General features: G+C 39.6%; 1 protein-coding gene across 2 annotated transcripts; it reads left to right on the top strand.

Moving 5' to 3' along the window:
- Positions 1–3640: 3640 nt before the first annotated feature.
- LOC148402226 (dysbindin-like) lies at positions 3641–14629 on the top strand. Of its 2 annotated transcripts, XM_088369658.1 has the most exons (5): positions 3641–3819; positions 8575–8670; positions 11828–11977; positions 12170–12319; positions 12559–14629. In XM_088369658.1, exons 2-5 carry the CDS (start codon positions 8628–8630, stop codon positions 12861–12863), a joined length of 648 nt encoding a protein of 215 aa, XP_088225784.1. In that variant the 5' UTR covers positions 3641–3819; positions 8575–8627; the 3' UTR covers positions 12864–14629. The 2 variants fall into 2 exon arrangements, with proteins under 2 accessions (XP_088225784.1, XP_088225783.1); XM_088369657.1 differs by lacking the exon at positions 3641–3819 and having other exon boundaries at positions 8312–8670.
- The last annotated feature ends 1152 nt before the right edge of the window (positions 14630–15781 follow it).

The raw sequence follows: 15781 nt of genomic DNA, 5'->3' as shown, positions 1-15781 counted from the left end.
AAATTGCAGCTGTAGCAGTGAACTGTGAGTGGCACAGTAGCAGGATGACTATGTATTATTGGCATGGCGATAAGTACCCGTGTACACATGCTGACCCCACTAACACACATAGTAGAAGAAAAGAGCTTGGACAATGTGCTTGATTTTCAGGCACAGCCACACATAGAAGGCGTGCCCCCTGAATAAATCTAAATCTAAATCCATGCAAAAAGCCTCCTGAGAGGCTCAATTTTATATTGAATAATACGTATCAAAACGTTTTGTTAAGCTATTTGTTCACTTTCCAAGACTCTCAAATAAATGATTTGCTTAACTTGTTTACAATAAGCCAGCCTTGCGTTTTTTATGCTGTATGCGCACGCAATATAGCCCAAACTACCTGTATTTTCTGACGTCTCATTACCAGAGTGACATTTGTGCTGTCCTGTCGAGCCATCTGGATGCGTCCCACACATGTGAGAGAAACCAGCCTGGGTTTAGATCTGACTCACATCAAACAGCCTCTCTGCCCACACCCGCCTGCACGGGTAAACACATAAACGTTTAATAAAGATGGCCCAGAAAGAGTTGTTTCCAATATGTGACATTTAAAAATCTAGGCAGGTGACAAAGAGATTGAGACAAATGTTGACAGAAGCTATTCTCAACAACATACTCTCCAATTAAATGACAGCAGCTGATTGAAAACAGCCTGCAAATCTTGCGGTGAAGTCGGCAAGTTGAAATATCACCGTGTTGGTCGGGGAAAGTCCCCAAAGTGGAAAATGAAATGAAAAGCACTGTTTAGGTCTTCATTGTCAAAATAAAAGATGGAGGTCTCTTCTTTGCTAAGATGCTAGACTAATATTGTACAAGCAGGATTATTTATTTATTCTGCTGTTAATGAATAAAAAATCTGCACACAACAATACAAAAATATCAACACACAAAAAGCTAGTGTGTCTGACTCAGTCAAATTGTTCTGGGCTCAACTTTCCACACAAGCCTCCCTGTTTAGTGTTGGCGAGTTGCTGTATCGTCAGGTTAAATGAGAAGTCTAAATCAATTCCCGCTCAAACATCAGCTGTAATTCTCTCTGGCTCTATCAGACGCTGTTTGTAAAGTGGCCCACAAGGAAAAGTGCTAAAATGGAGGGGTGATTGTTTTTAGCTTTACTATGCAATATTCTTGCTATTGATTTTAGTTTTGTTATTCATAATGCCATTTGATTATGACCATTACTACTGTCATTAGAACAATGACCCCATTCAAAAACACATGAAACCAACAGGATTTTGCTTAAACAGTTCCGTGATGGGAAAATGAAGCTTCAAATGTGCTTCATAAACCAATTGTTGTATTTTTTGACTGCTCATAGTGGTACTATTGATTTAAAAAAGGACTTTAAGAAATGGAAAGTTAGTGTGCTTTCAGTTCAATGTTGAACAGAGAGTACCATCTTGAGCATTCAAAAAATATAACTGCTTCATGAAGCAAATTTGAAACTTCATTTTGGAGTGTTTATTAAACACTCCACAATTCATTGAAGTTTGAAAAAGACTGAAAATTTTAAGCTTGACTTTAAAAATGGTGACATGAATCAATTGGAAAAAACTCCTCATGTATCCAGCCCACTTATGTCAAGTATATTCAAGAATTAAAGAGGATTCTAAAACACTGCATCTGAAACAATTGAATATTCAGATTTCAGAGCAAGCAGTGACATGCTGAGAGGATGCTATGAATGTCTCTCGACATTCATGAGGAGACCAAATACAGTTTCGCTATGAGTGAGTCAGCGCAGTTAAAAAAAAAAAAAAAAAAAAAAAACATAAGCGTACAAACCCGCTTCCCCTGCGTGGGTCTGTAAATTTACCATGCTGAATAAATGCTCCTGATGTGGAGCATGATGCATGCACCCTGTTGGTGTCATTGCTTTACCCTCTGCTGGGAATTCCGGCCTTGAGAGCCAGGCCGAACAAATGTCCCTGTTCATGCAGGTACTGGAGTTGAATGTCACTGCCACGTTCACTGACATGCTAAAGCTCTCCTGCATGCAAGGTTTCTCTTTATTCTCCTTCATCTCTCTCTCTCTCTCTCTCACTCTCCCTCATTCTCTCTCACTCTCTCTCTCTCTCTCACCCCGCCACACTTCTCTCATCTATATTTGATTGCTCCCACTGTACCAACTTCATTTGCTTTCTGTGAATTATGAATGAGGCACAGAGTGGAGGCGCTTTTTCCTCTCCGCTGGTTTGATCCCCGATTAGCAGCGAACAGTGTTATCTGCACTATTCGTGAGCAGGCATTATGCTTCTGATGTGTGCCACGCGGTGAAGAAACCATGCCATCAAGCACTCTGCCTCACTCAGAGGAGGCATGAGAGCGTGGAAATAAATGGGTTCATTAGCATTCTTAAGGCAAAGACAAGCATTTTGTATTACACGCCCACGGCACACCTGCCAATTTGGTGATAGAAACTAGACAAGGATTTAGACTGTCGAGAAGCAGGTCTAAATTGTGGTGCAGTTGTAATACAATTTTCTTTATTTTTTGCTCAGTTGGTATGTGTGGTGGATGTCATCATATTTCACTCATAGGAAGCAACTCGTCAAATCTATTTTTACCCATCATTAGTTTCATCTTTTTTACAATTATTACTTTCATCTTTAATAGACAAATTTATTTTTACTGTTATTATTTTCAGCTTTTTTTTTTACCATTATTATTAACTATTATTAACTGCGGCACAACTCGTGTGTGTGTGTGCGTGTGTGTGTGTGTTGGGTCATACAGACGCTTGATATTGAAATGAGTTTCAAAGTGCTCACTTGGCAACGTTACATCATCCGCAAATGAAGATCTCCTACAAGGACTCCAGTGTGTCCATCATACTTTCATGTGCCTCCCCCGCGCGGAATTCAAAATGAACAAGGGGAGCCGCTTCGATTACTTGCCAATCAAGTCGCCTGTGTTCACTCTCACGACACAAACGCCCATGTCTATCTGATAGTGTCTACGAAAACACCAAAAGAAAGAAAACGCCATCCACACGCAGTTAGATTATATTTTGTGCTACACTTCTGCTGAGCACAAAACGAAGGACCATGTTGCATGAAAATGAACCCGTTGACATCTTGTGAGAGCACAATCTACACGCTCAAACACAAAAGAGTGCATATATTGTACTTTGTTCAAAATCTCAAATCCACATACACAGAAAAAAAATCTTAACCAGGGCGGAATGCATGTTGTGATGTGCATGCCATGCGATGCACATGACCTGCTCTGCACAGCTCAATGGACTTTTCAAGCCAACACGCACACTAGCTCACACTCAGCTCAGACTTTGCCAAGATTATTAATAGCGTGTTGCAGTCTTGCAATGCGCCCGGGAAGTGCAAGGCAAGCAGTACAAAACTCAAAAGATGACGTTGGGGTTTTTGGGGTGGGGGTAAGGTTACATCATCACATGTGTCACGATTCCTGGAAAAGCAAAGCTGACACGAGTGTCGTCCTCATTTACTATGCCAACCTCACACACGCGGGCGCGCACACACGAGCCATTCATGAAAACATTGAGATTTGCTGACACAGACATTGCACACAAACAGATAAAAGAGACACATTGTTAGCAGTCTGCCTTTGGACAATGTTTCATCTAACAGAAGGGTCTCGGTGTGGGCAACAGAGTGCTGATGACACAAAAGCTGTTCAACTTTTTGCTGCCTGATGGAATGGGAGTGTGCGTATTTGGAAAGACCATCGTGGCACTGGCAAGCACGCTAGTGAGAATTTGGAGGATGTGAAGTGAGGATGGCGTCTCCAACTGGATCGCAGGTGTGAAAAGCAACAACATCCTCTTTCTTTTCTCTTTTCCTTCCTGCCACCTCCTCCTCTCGCCTGCCTCTTTTGCTGGCCTCATCTAATAGATAAACGAGACAGGCCTAACACAGAGAGAGTCCCTGGGTGTCTGAAATGTTTGTGTTATCGAGACTGTCTGAGTCAGAACAAGTCTTGAACTGCAGAGGTAGCGACACAAAAGCACGGTTCTAAAGAGAGACCGGAATAGACGGGAGGGGGGGGTTGAGAAAAGACTTAGACACACGAGTGCATGAGAATGAGCGTTGTACAGCAGGGAGTTGATGAAGATGGAGGAAGCTGCAGAGAACAGATGAGCACGAAAGAGAGAGTGTGTGAGTGAAATAGAGGGAGAGAGGAGGGGTAGGGTGTAAACAGCAGAGGGTTCACTGAGTTCGGCGCGCAGTCGCTCTGAGAGATGGGCATCAGAAATGGAAGCCCAGGAGGCTGTATAGTGCTGCGTGACTCATACATACATTCACTTTTGTGGTACATATGCACGCAGCCGCTCCGTCATAGGAAACGTTTCAATGCCGTTGAACCATTAAACATGTCCCAGGAGAACATTTGACTCCTTACAGAAAACGTGGCTTGTGTTTTTTTTTTTTCTTCATTATCACCATTCAATACATTTTTGTTAGCTTTAAAAGGTGATCAAATCACAGCTCCCCTCAAATGCAAATAATGGAAAATATAGAGATTATCACATTATGAGCACTTGCGCAATATAAAAACAAGTGTGAGCGCTGTCTCAAGTATTCCATCGTTGTAAAGGTCTTTACCTTCAGAGAGGTATTCATTTAACAACAATTTCCCATGTTGTTGGACCATGTTAAGTTTGTATGTTAATAACATTCATGCGACCTTTTATTATTATTATTTTTTAAATTTATTTTGTAAAAATAATTTGAAAATGTTTATTTGCATAGACTTATTTAAAGTTCTTATTAATGTCTGGTGTCAGCTTTGCAATTGACGGTATCATCATGTCAATATGTCAACATGGAGACAGACAACCATCCGCATTGACATTCAGTCACTAAGCGGAAAACTGAATAGTTAATTATGCATGGATTTTTTCATTCACAATGAAAAATTCTAAAATTATTTATCATTAAAAATCATCATGTTGACTACATGGATGTTTATATTTACTACTGTGCACTTCAGAGATATTGGGTGTTGACACTTTAAACTTTAAAGTTTAAAGTATGAACTACGGAAAAAATCAAAAAGGAATTTTGCACTTGACCGAGGTAATGAAGACATTTTTACTTGATACCCCATCACATATCAATTCAAAACAGTGTTCATGACCACTAAATACATAGTGCCTTTTTTCAAAATGAAAAAAAATAAAATAATGCTGTGATGAGTCCAAGTGATACTACTCATTTCAAACAGCTTGTTTCCCCCCACATGAGTCACTAGATCGTATTTAGACACAGAAAAACTTGCGAAACTGACATAACGAAAACACATAACGCAAACCGTCTCTCACAGGTTGCCTCATGCTCCTTTATAGTTTGCCAGGAATTCTAGACAGAGTATCAATCGTTGCCACTATACAGACAAGGTCAAACGATGTGCTTAATCTTTCCTCTTGAGAAAGAATGCTTCAGAAAAAATTGCATGTATAGCCATATACAGTGTCTAATTCATAATCGCCACTTTTGAGGAACAAAAGCTCCGCCACTGTTGCTTCTCTGTCTTGCAACATTTAGCAAACACCACAGAGATACTGTCTGAGGGCAATCTCAGCAGCAAACACAACACTGTCAGGCAGCCGGAATGCATGTTCGCTCGCGCCTGTGGCACTGGGATGTCTGTTGCCATGGTGATTCCCAGAATAACCCCACACAACAGTGATGTTTGATTGAATAAAGTTTGTGCGCCTCGACTTGACTGTCTCTGAGGGGTCGTCAGAGTCAGGGACACAATTACCTCAACCACTCCCGCCCGCCACAAGTGAAATGCGTGTGGAACATATATTTTGTTAGCAAGCTGATCTTTGGCTCACACATTGAGTTATGGCAAAAAAAAAAAAAAAAAAGAAGTGGGCAGTGCACCGTGCACGATGGAACGCACGCGTCTTGCGTGCGCGTTCTTACATGCATGCGCGTATTTATCACAGTGATTCACGAGCCACAACAGACGCGACACTATAGAAAGCTGAGACAACACCGTTTCCCAGGGTAAGCCAGCACTGAGACGCACATGCACACAGAAAATCTTCAGAATTGATCCAGAAATATGCTGTTTCAATTTGTGTCAGCTCCCGTAAATACAGGTTTTTTTCTCATTTGTCATGAAAATTAAGGCTAAATATTTTTAGTCTATTTTTATTTTGTTTAATGTATTGGATAAAATTTTTTTTTTCAAGCGACACTGGAGTGTGCGACACTACTTTAGCCAGTAGATGTCAGGACTGTGTCACAATTAAACTGAAGGAATTTCAAGTGCGCGTGCGTATGTATAAAAAAAAGTGGTTTGTTTGTTGTTTTTCATCTCCATTGTTTTAGTCGTATGAAAATAAAACAATATTTTTATATGCAACGAGAGAAAACTGCACTCCCTGTATGCTGAATATCAGGGAAGCAATTGTATATTTTAAATGGGGAAATAACATTTGAATTTACCATTATTGTACAGTACTTTCTTACAGCCAAGGTTGTTGTGCATTGCTGTATGGATAATGTTGAATTGAGTTTTAACTAAACTTTCAGGCTACATGTGATTTGAAATAAGAAAAAAGAAATAATGTTTCCAAAATGCTAAAAGGAAACACAAAAGTTACTGCAGGTGGGGAATAAACTCACATCAGAAAAATCTCCCACTGTTCATAAAGTCATATTCTACTGTCCAGTGCATATGTATGACAAAAATGCTATTTAAAATATGAATAAAATAGAAGCATACATACAAATATATGCTTTTAATATATTTCACATTTGATCATACATTTTCTATATAATGCATGTATAAAAGATCCACTGTCCTACCTGACCAAAATACTAGGTACAATAATTCATTTTGTACATTTTTCCACAAAAAAAAAATCAACTCAGCCATCCAGTACTAGAAAGCTGATAGCTACACTTTATCGCACCATCAGAATAGAAACACAACACGTAATTTATTGTGTGGTTGAACAACAGAGCCTGTTCCATCTTAAGAGTGACATAATTGGCTGTTGCAGGCCTCTTATTATGGCAGAGACCTGTAGGGGTCCGTAATGCTAAATACTTGTTAACACGCCATGTGTGACGGTTGCTGTGCATCATTGTAGCAATACATTTGTTGGGATTAGTTCATCTTGGTAATGGAGCCAATCTGTGCATTCATACTGTAATTACACGCTTGAGTATCTGTACTGTTGGTTGTGATTAAATTAAAATACTGCAAAAAACGTTTTTGATGCTATTTTTGAAGGGTCTAATTACAATCTCATAGGGCAAAGCAAGAGACGGTTCACACATAGTAATTACTTCGATTTACACCCAGCAGAGTGCTGATACAGTATGAAACACAGCTAGTGCAGTTGCAATCTTGGCATGTATATTTATTTTTCCTACTGAGTATGGATTGCAGAAAATAACAAAATGATTCAAAGAACTATTACATTTACTGAGGATCTAAATAAAGTTACACGAGAATGTTTATTTTCACCATTTTACATGTCCATCCCTTCATTTTCCAAATTGCTTGGTCGCGGGTGTGCTAGTTGCTAAGCACTATGTATACCTAATGCATCTACTTGCACAAGATGGTGGGTGGGGAGCACAAAAATCTACAATGTGCTTACTAAAAAAGAACAAAAAATGAATTGAGGCAGTTTGTTTGTGTCTGAGTTGTTTTCTTATATACGTTTGCTTAAAATTTACAACTGTTGTCCCAGACTGTTTTCAGGATAATCTTAAGACACATCCAATAAAAAAATAAGTCATGTTTATTGTTCTGATAAAAGTCAAGTCCTAAATTTATTCATTCATTCATTCATTCATTCATTCATTCAATAATATTTATTCTTCGTATGGAGGAGATGGTTCTTTGAAAGTGTAGTTGTGTTAGTTAGCCAACTGACTAGAGTGTCATCTATGGAGGTCAGACCATGGGCCCCATTAGGATGGCGGTAGATGGGGCAAGATGTTATAACATGGTCTGCAATCTGGGGCTCATTTCGTTTACCTCCTCGTGGTGAGCCCTGGAAACTGGATACTGTGTGACATGTCCAGGCTGAAAACGATACTTTGGAGTGGCTTTTGGGGTGGTGAAAGGATAGACCCTCGGCCTCGAAAGTAAAAAGGTGTTTTAATAATACTAAGGTATACTATACATTATAAATGCCTCTAACCATAGTCGTTTTTGGTATGTTCCTAAAGCTTACGTAAAAAGCCTCCTGATCCTATGACCCCCTCATTATTACCAGTTGGTACAGGCCACAATGCCTACTTTCACTCACCCTGTCTCTAAGCTGCTGCACAGTGTGCAAGATTGTGTGTGTGCTTGTGGGAGAAAAAGAGAGAGCGGAGAGAGGCGAGGAGGGGGGCAATAAGGATGCAAGTGTGAAGCAGCGTGAGGGGAACCGAGAAAGGACGACTGGGGCGATCACAAAGGAGAAAGGGAATCAGCAAGAGCAGATTAATCGTGTAGTTCTAATAGCCTGCTGCTAAAGTGTAGAGATGCAATGACTAGATGATCTGCTGTGACGCGTGCCCGCATCCTGTCCTGCAGCCTTGACAGGAGGTGACAAGACAAATTGACACACACCGCTCCAACACTGCATCATGTCATCTACAGGGTCAACCAAACACAACAAACGCCTGACGTGTAAGTAACCAAATCACATTGTTTGATTTAAGTGCGAGATTATGCAATGTGCGCAATTTATACATATATATACTTATTCACCATCTTTCCTTTATCTTTATTTATTCTTATTGAGCTGAGGCTACGTATGTTTGATGACTTTGTTTTGCTTTTTCCTCGCTAATGTAAACAAGAACCAGCTCTCTATGCGTGAAAGATGTCTGTTGAACTTTGGAGCATACAGATTGTACCACTGTTCTAGAAAATATTGATACATTTATTGACTCATCAATAATTTGCTTTTTATTGCCATAAAAGTATTATTGCAGTTGTTCTGTCAACCTTTCTTGATAGGAGCAAGACCAACATAAAAACAGAAGAGGCAACCAACGTTTTGCTTTTTGAGTAACCTCACCTGTCAAAATATCACTTGACTTATATTTTAGCCTCTTTAAAAGGATAATGCTGGTGCATTATATTTAATGTGGAAGGTAGAGCACGTACATAAATGGAGCCTACCAAAAGCCCTCGTTTTTCAGATGGCAGTGGGAAATAGAAGAGCTCTGTTGCATTTAGCTGGATTGATGATCCTTAATGGCTTTGGGAATGTGGATTGAAGTGGCCTGGGAATACACATCATGGCTGAAGATGCAATCACAGTTTGGGGTTTGGCGGGGATTTGGAAATGGAGGCAAAGTGCAGTGGAAATATCAGTACAATAATTATTATGGTTTACGTTCATTCTAGCGACAGTGTTCACATCAAGGAGCGTGTGGTGTTGGGGGTCGTGTGGTGTCATGCTGCCGTTGTGCAGTGATCTCACACATAAATGATTCAGCCTTGATGGTCTGCATCGGCTGTTCAGTCAACAGGGGGGGGGGGAGTGATTGGCTAATAGCAGTAATACCTAAAGATGATGAGACTGTGCACTGTAGAGAGCCGAGTCTCAATCTCACTAATCCCTTGGGGAGAAATAGAAGCTGCGGGTCGTCTAGGCGGAATAGAGCTGGAGATGGATGAGCTGTCAAATGTGACTGGAGTGAAAATACAATCCCTTTTCCAAACAACAACATAGTCACTTTTTCATGAAAGCATAAAAGCAATCACGGGATTTCCTCTTACTCGTCACAAGGGGGATTGAAAGCCTTATCATGTGATTGTTGGGTTCAATAGGAACTTTTGTTCCAAGCTTGCAGTGGCGCAGTTCCTCGGGCTCTTGATCTATGACTGCACCAATAAAACCACCCAGAGCGGCCAATGACGCATGTTGTTAACTGTTTTCATCACAGAAAAAAGTCAGTAGAGTAGAGTAGACGGTAGAGAGACACACCAATACAGTCTGAATACTCTAGTGAACAATGAATGCTTATTTTGACAGTAGATGAGGAAGGCACACCAGTTTAGAACCCCCAAAATCAACCTCTTGTGAAATATGTTTATTTATTGTGTCACATTCCTCTATGTTGTAAATTGCTAACAGGCAGATCGCAACATAGACTTGTCTGAGGACATTTAATTGACAATAGGTCAGATTACATAAAGCTCCATATGATACTCTGATCAATTTGTCTCAGCAAACATGCATGTAGATAGGTCTTATACGGCGATGCACTATAGAAGGGTGCAGCTGAAGAAGTGTACCAGCATTACATAAGAGTAAGCCTAAGGCTATTATGATTCACGGTGGGCTTAGACGGAGAAGGAACTTAGAAGCCATTGGTCCTGACTCAGATCACAAATGTCATGGGAATTATGTCTCTTCTAAAATATCTAGATAAGATAATGTAACAAAATTGTAACTATATATACGTATATGCCGTAATAATGTTTATTTAATCTGTGGATAAATTATTTAATGGCCAAACTGATTAACAATTGTTTATTTTTGTCTGCAACATGTACCTACAGATTATTGTTTCCAGTTAACGCAAAATTTAAGTGAAATCCACAACTTTTTGTCTTGAGGTGGGCAATGGCTGAGCTCGAGGATGTAATCATTTTAATGTTGAAGACGTGTGGATAAAATCGATTGTTGCATACACCCAAACATTCCAATAGTGGACTCAAAGCCAAGTGCTGCACCTCCTTTTCTAAGTCTTTTAATATAATGAGGTACTTGGACAATGGCATCACACTTCGACAGCAGCCATCACAGCTGTTCTCGCTTCCTTGACCCGCCACAGTAAATCCTTTCCATGTGACCTGTGTTTTGCAGTCCAGATCAGGATAAAGCAGCAGCCTAACAAGGAATGAACCAGTCGTATCCAAGTACAAGCAAAATGCACCGTGCATTCCAAGGAAAGGCGTCTGCCTGCTTATCGATCAAATTCACCCAAATCTTGTTACACTGCTTGCGCCAATAGTTAGAGGTGGTGCCAGCAGGTTTAAAATGTAGCCTATTTTTAGCCACTGAATTGTTAGGTATGGAAAAGCTCTTGGAACACGCAGAATTGCAAAGACATATGAACTAAATTCCCAAACAAGCTTTAACACATAAAAACACACATAAAAAGACAGAACTCAGCAGCAAAGGAGGAAAGCATGGCAGAGTATCTACTTGGGTCTGTGCAGAAATTTTGAAACCGTCAGCACAGAAGAAGTGAAGCAAATTTTGATGAAGATTCCAGCAGCATCCATTTGCTTTGGACTGTGTAAATATGCAAGTCATTCATGGGCACTCACTCATGAAACAGTACAATGTACATAACACTGGTGCACAGTGCACACTTTTAGACAAGATCACACACACTCACACACACACGCATGCACATACACGAAAACGCGCTCTTGCACAAACGAATAAGAGCACTGGTGACATGAGTCAAAGTGTCAGCCCATGCAGCCCAGTGGGGGCAGGCCCAATGTGTCAAGAAGAATTTAGCACAGTTACACAACCAAAGCTGGTCAGTTGGGCAAAGCATCATACTAAAAAGGTGGACCTCAGGACAGATCTTCATCTATGTACGGTGGGTATAGTAGAAAGTTCACACACCACTTCTTAAGTAAGCCAGGTTTGTGTGATATAAAAATTAGGTTATGGGAATTTTTTAAATATGTGCACGAATCCACACAAGCATAAGGAAAAACGTTAAAGATTAGAATCCAGATCACAATATGAGAAAGGTTGCTATTAGTGTTTGCAACATGTGTTACAGCTTGACTTATTGTCGTTGTTCAGCGGAGACAGACAACTCCCAGAGAGTGTTGGACAACGATTCTACGCAGCATCTGAAACTGAGGGACAGACAACGCTTTTTTGAGGAGGTCTACCAGCAAGATGTGGATAACTACCTGCCCTCGGCTCACCTGCAGATTGATAGCAGGAAACGTAAGTGACAGTAGCAACTTTGGTTTAAGAAGAAAATACGCATTGGAGTTTTATAACAAACCACATAATGTAAGTTGATATTCAAGCGATAGAACATAAACAGATAAGAGCCTTAATGGAGCCATTCACATCACAATGCCTCTCATGCATCACACAATGTTGAGCACTTCATAACGCAATTTGTGTTTGCAGCCCCCATGGGAAGTATCTCATCTATGGAGGTGAACGTGGATGTGCTAGAGCAAATGGACCTGATGGACATTTCGGACCAAGAGGCCCTAGATGTCTTCCTCAACTCCGGATCAGGAGGAGATGAGGGAGAGATAACATCCCCTCTACCAGGTGCACAGACTAATTCCAAATAACACTTTCAAATAAATGCCTTCTCTATACATTGCAATATTTTTTGTCTCGTCTAGGTGGCACTCTTTGTTCAACTGACATTGACTTGCCAATTTCTAAAACACTTTATTTGAACCAACAGTGCCATCGAGAGAGTCCAAATCTACAACAACTGGTTCATGATGCAACTTTGAAGCTTCATTTTCCTATCATGGGCATTTAAGAGCTTTTGTTTACAGATGGGGAGGATGAAGATGATGAGGCAGATGAAGAGGCCGAGGTTGTCTACAGGGTGTGTCCACCATTGCAACGGCAAAATGAAGTCCACAACGGCTCCAAGTCTCGCATGTCATCGACATCATCGAGCTCCAGCGATGCAAGCGGGGGCGGAGCAGACACACCTGTAATCCAGTCGGATGACGAAGAAATCCATGCTGACACCCAACTACTGACCTCTGTTCCCCATACTAGGGATGAAGAAACAGACGACGAGGACGAGGAGGAGACATGCCTTCTGACTAAATCCAAACAAAGACTGAAATAGAGACAAGCTGTCCTCTCACTGTCTCATTTCATTTGCAGAGAAAACCGAGCATGATTCACCTGCTGTGATTTGTCCCCTTTGAAAATGTGTCGGTATTTATGCAAAAAGTGTATTCTTTACAACTTAAAGTATACATTTTCCCTCTCTTTGTTAATAGGAAAAAAACTGTCGGTTGAAGTTTGTGCTCTATGTTTCCGGATATTTAATGCAAATTATACTGTAGGAGTTTTTCACCGCCCACACATTAAAATATTCTGGCTGCTTGCTGCCTGAGGAGAATCTTCAAAGCAGCCATGGTAAACAAGGAAGGAAGATTTATGAAAGTGCATCTTCACTTTGTAGGTTTTAAAAAAAAAAACAATATAGCAAATAATAATAAACACAAAACCCAATCTATGGGTTGTTCTTCAATAATGTAAATAACTTAAGTCAAGATAACTTTATTTTTTTGATGACAAACATTTTGCAGGGTGTACTGATTGAAATAGCTCCGATGTAGTAAAAGTTAACTCTATTCTCATGCCTTAGTCAAAGCAGGTTTTATGTTGCCATTACGCATCATTTTGAAAAAGATGGGTATGTTTCATTCCTAACACTGTCACGAATGGCACTCATGGAAAGTTTTGTAGCCATCGGTATGGGCCGTGATTTCTATTTTGTTTCACCAAATTTGCTAATTCATTTCTTCTAAATTGCTGTTCAGAGCAGTTATTTTTCTAAATTCCCCAAAAGGTTTCGTAAAATTTCCGGCTGCGACTGTAAATACAGATTTTTACACAAAATTATTTTTCAATAAATGTTTTGGTGAAACTCAACATTTGAATCACTGCCAAAACCCTCTGAAGACTATTTTAGCTATACTTGGTTGGCCTTTAAAGTGGTAAATACGGGTCCTGCAATGTATACAATTCGATAAATCTCAAAAAAAGACTGTTAATCATTAATGTGGTTAAACTGAGAAAAATGATAGAAATCATCATGGAAAGCTGATAAGGTCCATTTGAGGCTCGGCATAGATTTTTCATTTGATTTTAAAGACTGAATATTGTCGTTATAATCTGTACGGCAAAAATAATGATCTATCATATTTGCATTATGCATGATTTTACATCACCACAAATAATAAACCTGACCATTGCTGGCAAACAGCACAAAAATAAAATGTGCATCTGTTTAATGTATAACTCCCTTAAACAATCTTCTGAAACAAAGTAGTATATCCATAAACACATTTCATTGAGCGAGCGGTAAAACCAGTTGTGAATGCATGCCTTTTTGTGACTATATGCCTTTCTGTTGTGCAACATCACTGTGTTGCAAGACTCGACTCAACCAATACCTGTTATTAATGGATAAGTACTTAATCTGACATGTTGTCCCTCTCCTCTGTGTGAAAAGACTTTTGAACAAAGCCTGTGATGTCAGTGTGTATGAATTTGAGTGCTGCAGGAGAATATAGAACCGGCGAGCTCAACTGGACTTCTTGTTCATACGTTGCCATCCATCATTATAGAGAATGTGACCCATTTCTCAACTGCACTGTTACTATGTGTTACAACTTGTGCAGTTATTGAAGGTAGACTTTGATGTCATGCTGCAGTAAGTAAGTATGTGGTTGTGGATTTAAAGATGTGTGTGAAAGTTATTCAATTCACCAAGTTGGGGCATTTCCCAACACTTTGCAATCAAATTTTATGTGCATGTTGTTTCATGTTTGGATGTTTTGCTCTCATATGAATAAAAATGACAGAAATTTTAAAAATTAACATGACTACTGACATTTTATTATTATTGTTATTAATGTTATTGTTGTTATTGTTATTGTTGTTATTGTTGTTATTTTATTAGATTTTTTTCCTGCTTCAGACATCTCCTCAAAACAGTTGTCGGTAAATGCTAGTTCTACAATTCTGCCCCCCCCCAAAAAAGACTGTATACTATGCAGGGGATGCAATAATTTGCTCTCTCATATTAGTCCTACTTGCTTTAAAAGGCACTTAAAGGGACATATAAGTAAAACGCAATACCACATAGATAAGCATAAGCAGTCGGGGCCTAATACTGACCGCCATTTTGTTTACTTTGGTGGCGGGTTTTTCAGGTTTTACAAGTTTGTAATAGTTTATAGTTGTATAGTTTTATAGTATAGTTTTATTTCAGTATTATTGGCGCCACTGCTTGTTTTCACTCCACAGACACACGAGGCAGACATACTGAACATTATAGTGAAAAACATAAATAAAGCATATATTTTTGTTACGCATAAACAGCCCAAAGCCTCTAGATCTGGACCAGTTTCTCAACCAAGACACCTTCGAGACAGATGGTACTTTCCATGCCGAGTGTGAAAAACACATCGTCATTGATATCCATGATCTACTTCACAAATGCACAACAGTGAAAAGCTTATATTTTACATCAAGCTTGGACACAAACTACTACTACGAATCACGAGTAATGTGGGGGTCCGCTGTAATTATTACTGATCATGTCAATCAAAACACAGCTTTACTTATCTGTATAATTTCAATCGAGAATGTGCACTTGGTTAGAACGTTACACCTGGTTGGTGTATGTTGAAGAGTCAAATGGTTGGTCAGGATTCGATGGAGGGAGATTAAAGTGTTTCCTGAGACAACTGCCAGATTAGTGAATCCAACTGCTGCACTTTAATTAGACAGAACCTTTAAATACAGTTAAATGCAGGAACTACACGTAGCTGTTATCTGTAAAGTTTCCCAAACAGCTTGGAACATTGACATCAGACAAACAAGCCTTGGCAATCAATTTAAATATATTTATGTTTACACTAAACTTCTTTGGTGAACTCAGTGTAGGAAATAAAACATAATGCGACCTTTGCTCCGATATTTTTCACAAGACTAAAATACAATTCAGTATTTGCCTATTTGTACAGC

Source organism: Syngnathus floridae, chromosome 2, assembly GCF_059516105.1.
Source record: "Syngnathus floridae isolate MCC-2025c chromosome 2, RoL_Sflo_1.0, whole genome shotgun sequence".
Classification (NCBI taxonomy): domain Eukaryota; kingdom Metazoa; phylum Chordata; class Actinopteri; order Syngnathiformes; family Syngnathidae; genus Syngnathus; species Syngnathus floridae.
Note: the sequence above shows the minus strand (reverse complement) of the source record. Positions and strands in the feature narration are given on the sequence as shown.

Excerpts from the sequence above, each read along its gene's own strand:
- LOC148402226 (XM_088369658.1), top strand. The coding sequence starts at position 8,628 with ATGTCATCTACAGGGTCAACCAAACACAACAAACGCCTGACGT. Across the intron at positions 11,978-12,169 it reads GCAGATTGATAGCAGGAAAC|CCCCCATGGGAAGTATCTCA; the intron begins GTAAGTGACAGT and ends TTGTGTTTGCAG. Across the intron at positions 12,320-12,558 it reads GATAACATCCCCTCTACCAG|ATGGGGAGGATGAAGATGAT; the intron begins GTGCACAGACTA and ends TTTTGTTTACAG.